This window comes from Labrus mixtus, chromosome 20 (assembly GCF_963584025.1).
Source record: "Labrus mixtus chromosome 20, fLabMix1.1, whole genome shotgun sequence".
Lineage (NCBI taxonomy): Eukaryota > Metazoa > Chordata > Actinopteri > Labriformes > Labridae > Labrus > Labrus mixtus.
The window spans coordinates 13,136,167-13,147,132 of record NC_083631.1 but is presented as its reverse complement, the minus strand read 5'-3'; the positions used below and the strand labels follow the sequence as shown (position 1 = coordinate 13,147,132).

At 39.5% G+C, this 10,966-nt stretch overlaps 1 protein-coding gene across 5 annotated transcripts in view; it reads right to left on the bottom strand.

Annotated features, from left to right (window-relative positions):
* Positions 1 to 1,277: 1,277 nt before the first annotated feature.
* The window catches only part of axin1 (axin 1), a 28,772-nt gene continuing 19,083 nt past the window's right edge, over positions 1,278 to 10,966 (bottom strand). For 4 of the 5 annotated variants that reach the window (XM_061065652.1, XM_061065651.1, XM_061065654.1 and 1 more), the window contains 6 exons: positions 8,242 to 8,744; positions 7,984 to 8,148; positions 6,593 to 6,841; positions 6,271 to 6,378; positions 4,699 to 4,848; positions 1,278 to 4,544 (listed from right to left, as the gene is read on the bottom strand). In XM_061065652.1, coding sequence (XP_060921635.1) covers positions 4,418 to 4,544; positions 4,699 to 4,848; positions 6,271 to 6,378; positions 6,593 to 6,841; positions 7,984 to 8,148; positions 8,242 to 8,744 — 1,302 coding nt within the window. In that variant the 3' untranslated portion in view covers positions 1,278 to 4,417. The remainder of the gene's footprint in view (positions 4,545 to 4,698; positions 4,849 to 6,270; positions 6,379 to 6,592; positions 6,842 to 7,983; positions 8,149 to 8,241; positions 8,745 to 10,966) is intronic. The other variant, XM_061065653.1, reaches the window with a different exon arrangement.

Sequence of the window (10,966 nt, the reverse complement as noted above, 5' to 3'; positions counted from 1 at the left end):
ATAGCAGGATGAAGCCAAACAGTAGTGTCATAACATCCGCAGGCCGCAGGGCAGAAGATTTGATCTAATGGAAAATACAATCTGTGTTTCTTTCTTTTAATTCCAAAGTGCTCTGAGGCATTGTATAATCGGCTTGTTTACACCACCACAAGAGGTAATTTTTGTTTTCTAACATGAGCTGGCTAATGTTACCATTCAGCTAAATAACGCAACATGGCAGCGGAGGAGTTTTAATTGCTCCTAACGTCCTCCTGATTTAACCCGCCCTCTGGAGTATGAAGTGTTGATTAGTTTGCAGCTTACGGTTAGGGCTGGCTCAGGTATGGACCAGCTCTTATAGTAAGGCCTCTAAAGGCTTAGTCTGTCGGGGGAACTTGACACATTGAGATCCTCTCTCTCCCTCCTTGCTCTCTTGTCTTGACTCCACTACTACACTATAATATCAGCCTTACATCTATTATCATTATTATAAATATTAAAGTGAATATAAGCACTACAACTATTAACAATTTTATAACTATTTTTGCTCGAGGTTCCTGCCTGTTAAAAGGAAGTTTTTTCTTGCCACCGTACCTTTGCTAAATGTTGCTTAGTGCTGTGCTCATGATGGATCAATGTTGGGTCTTTGTAGATATATAACAAGTATACGGTCATGTACCTGCTCTTTTGTAAAGTGTCTTGAGATAAAAATTTGTATTGAATTAGTGCTATATAAATAAAGATTGATTGATTGAAAGTCAGGGTAAAGAAACATATATGCTGATTAGCCTTTTCTCTGCAGGATATTGATTTAAGTTATTCTACTCAAAATCAATATGCTAATAGCCAGAGAAAGGAAAGAGCAGTGTTTGTATGGCTCTTTTTAAAATTCTTCTCAGGTGAGTGGCATGTGCAAGTTGTTTGGCAGAAATGCCTGTGAAAATCAAACCCTTTATTTTGAAATCTAGCATACTAGTTCATCCTTAATTCATTAATGTTTGTCCCAGCAGAAGAATCTCTGGGAGGTGAACTGCTATAGAATATGACCAGTAAACTTACAGCGCCCTCCTCAGTATTTGACCTAAAACTGCAGCTCTGCTTATCTTGGTGCTGTTCACAGGCAACAGTGAGTAAATCCTGTCAAGGGAGCCTTTACATGATGATGCACACTGAAATAAATACGAGGTAACAAAGGAACGTCTTCCCCCATATTGTAGTGGCTCATGCGTGAAGTGTGCTGCAGATTCAGTTAAATTCATGGATGGAGGTGCGGTCAATAAGCACTCTGAACTCCAGGACTGGTTTATTGCATGTATTTATTGTCCGGGTACCTTAAAACGGTAACCATGCTAGTTAGAGAACAGAAACAGGTCCAGGGTACTGAATGTGCTGCTGGCTGATGACATGTGAACTTGTACATATTTACATAGAAAAGGTGGAATAGTGACAAACATTTAAAACAAGAAGGACTTTGCAAATTATATATATATATATATATAATTAAAAACAAATTCTAAACAAATGAAATAAGTGAAGAAATTCCCTGGTAATTATTCCCCCATAATAGTCTGAAAGTGAAACAGACATCATTAGCTTTGTGATAAAGGCACTCTGATGTTGATTTGATACATTTCATTGATTTCAATAAGTTAAGGACGTTTACTTTGGGGGCTTTCACAGTAGGAATCGTAGCAGATTTGATACTCTAAATTCAAAAGAAATTGGCAAAATAACGATAACTCAAAGTATTTCACTAGATAATGAACTAAAAAAATATAATTTAACATAAATATAAGCGCTGGAGCTCAACATACTTCATATATTAAACTGATTTAAGTTAGGAATCTAAATAAGGCAGCATCAAGAAACAGCATTCAAAACAAGGAGATATTCCTTACACTTGGTTCCTATGCAACAACATATACTATAGAGCACTCTGGTTTCAAGGTTTCGATTATCACACTGCCTTTTATTCCTTAACAAAAAAGGCTTTTCTTGTGGCACATTCCTCAATACAGACACCTGTACAAAGAGGAGGTACAGGGGGAGAGAAAAAAAACCAGTGGCCTTGAACCTTAATGTCATGTAGCTTCTTCTGCTGACTGCAGTGATTTTTTTTTTTTTTCATTTCAGTTTGTCCAGTGCTTAAGAGTCCTTCACATTTTCCTAAAAGGGCAGACTGACTGGAATACTAATCAGCTGAAAACTGCTTCAATGCAATAAGAAGAAAATAAAAAAAAAACATTTTCCAAAGCTTCAATGTTTTGAACAAAGAAAAGCCACCAGATAATAAAGAGCAGCCACTCAAATAGGAGGGATATCAATGTGACAGGGTCAGTTAAGAGCGTGCCTCCAGGACCTTACATCTACTTTTTGTCTTTGGTGTAACGTGACCTATTTCAAGTCGCACTAAACAATTATTTCCTGCCAGGCACACGATGTAGCTGTGACAAGCTAGAGAAGGCTACAGTTGACAGGTATGCTTAATGTATGCAGTCTTAACTCATTGATCAACTAAAGAGTGGTTTCAAAGATATCGTGGATTACAGAAATCAAGCAAGCTAGGAAACAAATGTAGGGCAGCATAACTGCGACATTTCAGTGTCTGTTAGCCCTCACCAGCTCCCATGGACAATGTGAACACTGAGACCTCCTCTTCAGGTCTAGCACATACATTAAGTTTTAATATGCCTCTGTGACATTCATAGCATAAGCATAATGGACTTAACGTAGTATTCAGACGACATTCGGTGGCCTTCTCATTCAAGTGCTGTGATATGACCTCTGGTGAAGAGCCTCTCTGCACTGCAAGCATGAAGCTGACAAACCTCTAATGCTCAAGGGAGAAATGAACCGGAGAAAATGAACTCAAAACATTTGTCATTTAGTGTCAGACTGGAGACAATTAAAAGAAAAATTGGCAAAATGGCACCTAAATAGTTTTTTTTTTTCCATATTTCATTTGCAACGACCTTTTACAAAAATGGACAAATTACTAATTTTTCAATTAACCTCAACTATCAAAATTGTAAAACATTTAGAGAAGCCCTGTTTTCTGAAAAACACAACTGACATTTACTCAAACAGGCTCTTAATAGCCTGACTTTCCCCACACAGCCTCTTTTTAGTTACTCATTAGAGAGTAAATCCATATAAATGCAGAGTTGATTTTGATTAGTCCATCACGTCATCGTTGACCAATTTGCATAGATATTCACCTTCAATTTAAAACGATTTCTTTTTACACTTTTATGCTTCCACTTTGTTATTAGAAGGCATTTTTTAAACTTTAAACTGGAGTCATTAACCAATACAGTGAAGGGCCACTGTATATAAATATGGCCGTTGGCTATATTTATATACAATACACAAGAAATGACCAGAAAAATGAAACAACCTGTACAACGCACAGCATTACACCAGTCCTAAAGTGAAGAACAGCTTTGTGAACCATGTGTTTGATCAATGATGAGAAAGTGTCAGACCTGAAGAGAAGAAAAAGAATAAAGTTGTTTTTTTAAAGACTGACTTTCTTTTTTGTCGCTGATTTTAAAGACCGTCTTTGATGTTGATTTTGAGCAAGTCCAGCAAAGTTTAAACCTCAAAATGACCCAAAACTCTTTCAAGTTTTCCTTTCAAGCTCTACTAAAAAAAAGACATGAAGCTGTTGAAGCGGGCCGCTGTCGGCTGTACAGGAGTTTCACGTGTTCTGGTCAGCTGTGTTTGTTGCTCTACATATTTCATGTTGAATCCTACGATGAGACACAGTCAGTGGTATTAAATACAAAGACAGTGCAGCCTGACTTTTAGCCACAAAATTAAGTAGTGGAAAGTTAATTTTTAAAAACATAAATAATAGCACAAACATTTGAGTCTAAAAGGGCTCTGACAAATGATTAAAAAAAAAAAAAAGAGACAAAATCAGCCCTATAAGGATTCTGATCATCATGGACAGGGGGGACAGTCCTGCTTCAAAAGCATTCGTTATGAGCTTTTTAAATACTTAAATAGATATAAAATTGTGTCACTTTAAGCACAAACTGTACACTTCTGGTACCAATACATAAAAAATGGTGGTGTTACTTAGAGAGGACACCCTCTGATACATCATATCAAAAATATGTAGCTTTAGTAGCACTTTTATTCTTCATTTATCTAGTTTACTTTACAATGCTACATAACGCTCCACAGAAGTGAATGAGGTCTCCCCCCCCCACCCTCTAGTTCAAAAATCACTGCAGCGGTGCTACCGAGCATCAGAGATCACGAGTCATGTGCTGTGACCACTGCTCTGCTCTTCATTTCCGCTTTCCTACTGTATCACCTTCTTCAGTTTCCACCCTCATACACTTCCTCTTCACCAGCAAATCGCTCCTCTGCCTTCTTCCTTTCACTGACTTTTTTTTTTTGACTCCTTCCACTTCGACATGCTCACTTTTTAATCAATTCTTTCCACTTTCCCGATGATCTTCTCCTCAAAGATCGGCAAGACGGCTTCATCTTCCCGGATCTCTTCAAACACCACCCCACAGTCAAACTCGTCGCTTACCTTCTTGAAATAGTACCTGAAAAAGAACGAGGAGCAAAGTTATCGTCTTCAGATTAACAGCAGGGACCTTTGATAAAAGCTCTTGTAACTTTTTGGGGAACTGTTGGTTTATCTGTGAAACATACTCAAGAATATATTTCAATAAACATGAAAAGGAGCATCAATTTCACCTATAATTTCCTTTCTTTGTCAGCAGTTCTTTGAACTGGCCCAGTGTGACGACCCTCCCTTTGACTGATGTCCTGTACGGTATCAGCTCCTCACAGAAGTAATAGGCCACAGTGATGTTCTCACACTGGAGCTTTTTAGTGGTTTTATGCCTGCAAATAGAAAGGACATACTTCTTATAAAACCTCAACCCTTCACACACTTTTCAAAGTTATATTCAATGGGTTTTTTTACATGTAAGGACAAAATGTTCTAAGAGGAATGAGATTCAAATCATGCTCATGTGCTCACTGTGGAAAGGATGAGTGTGTCTGCAGTTCACTGAAATTACATTTGAAAAACAACACAGACATCTGTGTGTTTCTGTGATATGAGCTACACAAATCTTACATCAGAAAAATGGACTGTAATTGATGAAACCTTGGGAACAAAGCACTTGGTCTGTCAGTGGCAGTTAGTTCCGCTGTTCACGTAAATGTTTAAGATGCATCCTGAAGGGAGCACTTCCTTTTTTCAATTTGTCAAATCATTCAACAAGCTGCACCGAGGCTTTCTAATAACAGCTCGTACAGATGGAAAACAAAAATGAGAAAAACAAGAAGTTCTGTTTGAAAAGGATGTATTTATATGATCTATTATCTGCTAATGTAAAAAGCAGAACACGTTTTAAGTCTGCACAGCGAGGACTGTTATTAAAAGACGTGCATCAGTCACGTGTATACAGTCTATACACTGTACAGCAGTCACAGTATTGAAAAGTCACCCCCCCTCCCATTGGCCCTAGGTGATGTATTATTGTGTAGATTAAACATGAAGACTAAGTACAGTCTCTCATTTCAGTGAAAATATATAACAACTCATAAAACCATCACTATTTTATTTTTTTGTAAAAATCTGGATTTTTGCCACATTTCTATTTTTTCCTTTAGGCATTTTCAAGCTTCAGTCAGTCGAGATCCAGGCACACAAAGTCATGATCTCCAGTCCTCACAGGTCAGACCTGAGGGTCTACCTTCTGGCAGTGCAACATGACCTGCCTTTCATCTGCCTATTACACTCTTCCCCTAATCCTCTCCATCTGTTAAGTATCCATGTGAGAGGGCAGTCGAGCAGAATCATGGAACTGAAAAAATATCAAAAAGCTTCTCCTCAGTACTTCTGAAAAAACATGGGACACACACTACATGTAAAAAAAAAAAAAATACAGCAACAGTCTTTCCACACTGTCTCCAGCAAACAGTTTCACCACTTTCCTTGAATAAGTATGCAGAATATGTGTGTGATATGTGGATGTTACAAAAACTAAACAAGATACCAAATTAAAACAAACTCTTAGATAGACTTTGATACATGATATGACATAACAGATACAACACAAGAAGAAGGGAAGGAGGGAAATAAACCATTCATCACTGCGTAATACACTTCTCTTTCAGTATCTGAACACACACATTTTTGGGAAACTAAACTCACATGGGAATGAAAGAATGGGAAATGAGGTGGGTTGCTGTGTTTTGGGAACAATGACGATAAAAAAAAAGAAAAAAAAAAAGAGTAGGAAACGGTGAACATACTCAAGCTCGGAAAGCTCGCTGTCAGAGACGGCGGGCACCACGCTGAGCGGAGGGAACAGTGGAGGCCTGACTGCTGTGCGACCCCTCTGGATCACCTCCATCACATACCTGGGGGACCGAACAACCCCAGCAGTTAGACAAAAACCTGCACTAAGGAGCAAATAGGCTACAGACAAAAGGGTAACTGTGATTTTGAGTACAGAAAAAAAGGGTTGATCCACCCTCTTCTCATTCAGCTCAAGTTAAAAAAAAGTTTCTGTAGAAAAACTAACTGATTAACAGGAAATAACACCAGGCTACACAAACATCTCCCTCTTCTTACCTTTGCTTGGGTTGTAAGGTTCCGGACTTTATCTTCTCCTCCTCAAGCCGCCGGCGCACCTCCTCCAGCTGGATGAGGGGGCTGGGAGCTGGGTTGGGGGGCATAGTGGGATCCTGGATGAAAGGGTGAGACGGCTGCACGTTGTTTCGTAGTTGGGTGCCACTGCAAGGGTGCACAGACCCCGATCGCTCCACAGAGCCGAGACGGGATCCCTCATGTCCTGCGGTCCTCTTGGACCCTGTGGTACTCCTAAAACAGACAGTTATTCTTTTTGAGTATAAACATACAAACTACCGTATTGGTCCGAATATAAGACGGCCTTTTTCCCCATCGAAATAGGTCCAAAAAAGTCGGGTCGTCTTATATTGGGGGTCTAGTATTCAGAGCGCAGCTCTAATTGTTCGCCTGTCCCTTTAAATGTCAATACACATGACGCGCTCTGAGAGGAGCAGGAGAGCGATGACAGTAAGAGCGAACACAGCGGGGCAGAGGACGTGTGTGAGGAATAGGAGACATCGGAGGAGAAGTTTGGCGAGCTTTAGTTTAGTTAAAGATGTGGCCTGTATTTTCTCTGTTATTTAAAAATGTTGATAATATTGCTTGATTTTAATTTTGAATCATACTGTACATATTTTGACCTTGTGAAAAACTTTGTTTTGAAAAGTGGCTTATAGCATATAACGATAAATAGGCCTATGTTTATTATTGTTTTCATTATTACAACAACAGGTGTTTAATTCAATGTGTTTTTAATATTGGGGAGCGATGAGAGCGAACACAGCGGGGCAGAGTGTGTGTGTGAGGAATAGAGAGGAGACATCGGAGGAGAAGTTTGGCGAGTTTTAGTTTAGCGGTAGTTTAGTTAAAAGTGTTGCCTGTATTTCCTCTGTTATTTAAAAATGTTAAAAACATGTTGATAATATTGCTTGATTGTTAATCGATTTTAATTTTGAATCATACTGTACATAGTTCGCCCTTGTGAAACACTTTGTTTTGAAAAGTGCCGTAGGCCTATATCGATAAATACGGTATGTTAATTATTAATACAACAGATGTTTAATTCAATGTGTTTTTAATATTGTTATTTTCAAATAAAATTAAGTTCTTTAAAAAAAGTTCTTTATAAAAACAAGATCTGGTCTGCAAATCTTTTTTTCTAAATGTGAGTGTTGAAAAACGGGGGTCGTCTTATAATCAGGGTCGTCTTATATTCGGACCAATACGGTAAATAAGGCAATGATATGCAGTAGTGTTTTTCTCTTCGTGGGGGTCATGAACAGAGGGAAAAGGAAAGATCACAACAATGTGACACTTGGGGCTTCACTGCACAACATATTTTTCAACTGGAAAGGTTTAAGAGTTCATTGCACTTGTTAAATAGAATAACTGACCCAAATGGGCTCCTCTTATGTTGAACCATTTCTTTCTGTCCCTCCATCAGCCACAGAAGGATCTTCTGGTTTTTCTCCATTTCCTCTGCAGGTGCAGGCATGTCATATGGCCGCACCTCCTCACCTTTCTTCATCGCTCTTTTGCACTGTGTGCCTCCTTTGCTACTGTATGGAAGAAAAACATTTACAAGATTAAATGCAATAAACAAACAAATATGGTGCATTGATGACCATAACAAAATCATTGTTAGAACATACCTATACCCCATCTGCTCCGTAGTGTTTGATCCCATGCCGTCTGCATAGCTGCGTGACTTTGATCCCCAATGAATTGCGTCCATGTTGCAGGGAAAGCCGCCGTGCACACGCCCGGCTGCCTCAGCCTCCACCTGCTCTTTGGACTTCCCGACGCCTGCGTGGTGGATGTGGTGACCATGTTTGTGATGGTGCAGGTGGCTGCTTTCTCCCTTGGTGCCGTGCCTGGACGGATGTTTAGCCTGGCCCGAGGACAGTCCCATCCCACGACCTCCTGGGAAACCGTCTGGTGAGCGTGACTTGGGAGAGTGACCTGTGCCTGGTGACTGGCACCCAGGGGTCTTCATCACCCGCTGGACGTGGTCGTCCAGGATGCTCTCAGGGTTCTCCTCATGGGAGTCCCCCATCAAAGGAGCACTGTAGGGGAAGTCAGCATAGCGGGAGTTGTAGTTCTGGGGATAAGCACCAGGGGGAAACCTAGCCATGACTTCGTCACCCTCCTCTTCCTGTACGGCAAAAAAATAAAATAATTAATTATTAATAATAAAAATTAGAATAATAAAAATATGTAGAGGAAAAAATGTACTTCTTGAAAATAAACCAAATCCATGTGCATCATTTCTATATACATGTTAAGATTTACAACTTATCTATAAAACATTTGACACACCTGAGGTTAATTCTATTGTATTTTAATTTGGTGATATTTGAACATTATTTAGGTGGATGGCTTCAAAGAAGCTCTGAGTTTTCTGCCTCTTCCTGCACTGAATATTGTCTATTTTGTTAGTTTAACCTGTAGGTGGCATAGTTTCTCCATGTGTTTTCTCGTTCACACTGCTGAGGTTTTTTGGACTAAACAAAGAATGGAAACCTATCTTTTAGGTCAACAACACTTAGTGCTGATACTGTTTCTGATCAAAGAGACCAACAGAGGAGTCATGGTTCAGAAGAGCTTGTGATGAGCACCTGCTGCAGGGCAATGGACGTTTTCAAGCAGAGAAATCAATCAGTGGAAGGAGAAATTCAGTCATGTAGAGCTGGTTATGGTCAAGTTAAAGTTCTAGGATCACAATTACTTCAAACACTTTACAAAGCTGAATATGTGGCCGTTTTATTTTGTATTTAGTTTTAAATGTAAAAAATTGTGAGAGACATTTTTTGAAGCAGCTTGAAAGGTAAGCAGCATTCTGCAAAGCTTTTCCCTGTCGTGTGTTCTGCATAAAGTTAGCAACACTTTGGCAAAGAGAAAGGAGGCAAGAGAACACAGAGATGCAGTGGAAAGACAACAGTAGGTAGGGGTTTCACTTTCATCTTTTAGCCAGCTCATGCCCACACTTTTTATGTCAGTTGTGTAAATGATGAAATAAATCTTCAATAGTCTGCACTTGTGAAGAGGCCACCACAAACTGAGTTGCCCTGTGCTCACCATCCATTTGCTATAAAAGTATCAAAGAAAAGAGAAAAGGGCTTCTCGTCCTGCTGTGCCCACTGCTTTCTTAAACGTATCGATTCTGTAAAGGGCGCAATATGCAGCCAAATATTTCTTGGCATGGTTTTAATCATTTCTAATTCTCTGTATCTTTGCAAAGGATCCCAAACATCTGTGATAGCTGAGCCCACTGGAAGTTATTCATGGAACCATGACATCTTCATTTCACCACATCTTTACACTGACTCCATCTCATCATTGAGTGTCCTGCGCATACAGCGTTATCTGACAATCTGCGAGTGAGCCTGTGTGGTGAGCAGAGGTTTACTGATACGTTTTCTTATTAGAAGTGACAGCCTGAATAGTGATGGCCTAAAGAGTTGCATGCTTTGTTTTTTTGTAAACACCCCCAAAAGCGGAGCAAACAGGGGTTGCATTAGACTTTCTGTCATTTTGACAGACAGGAGCTGTTCCAATGATGTTGAAACATGACCTATTTAATAGCATTTAGCTTTTGAAAAAAACTTTCTAACAATGAATAGGCTTATATTTCAAATCTTACAAATTCTGCATTTATAAGAGCATGCACAGAAAAGATGAACACCGCTCACTTTTCATGTTCGTTTTCCGCAGTCACAGCAGAGCACACTGAGACACCGTGGCCATTTTCTCCCCGACAAGCAAATAAATGATGCAATGTTCCTTAATCATACCAATTCAATATGAACACATTTTTGAATAGATATTAATTGAAGCGAACTAAATCGACCAGTTGTTGCCATAATTTCAAACCTTAAACTCGTCCTTGAGGGTAATCAAACATGAAAGGAGATTGCAGCAGAGGTGATTGTCAATAGGTTTTGCATCTTTGCCTCTGACAGTCCCAAAGTTTTTAACTTGGGAAACTTTTTACCCATTAAAGTGATTAGAGATTAGAACCAGGCATGACTTTCTGAATGTGTGATTTACCGATTCTGCAAGCACTCATTTCAGTGGGAGGAGATCCTGTAGCACGCCACCCTGCTGCACCAGAAGGACCGCTTCAGACCCCTGTTAACGACCCATAGCAGTGTTTCCTCTACCATCATATTATGAGGGCGCCCCGCCCCCCTTGAAGGTTCAGTTCATTTTATTTTCTATATAGCTCCAGATCACAACAGTCATTTAAGGATCCATTCCCTATAGAACAGTTCTATACCTGTCATTTTATTAAACAAACTAAATACCCTTATCTTATTTATCCTATTTACAGGACGGCATGTCATTTCTGTCTCTACATGGTCACGCGTTTACAAT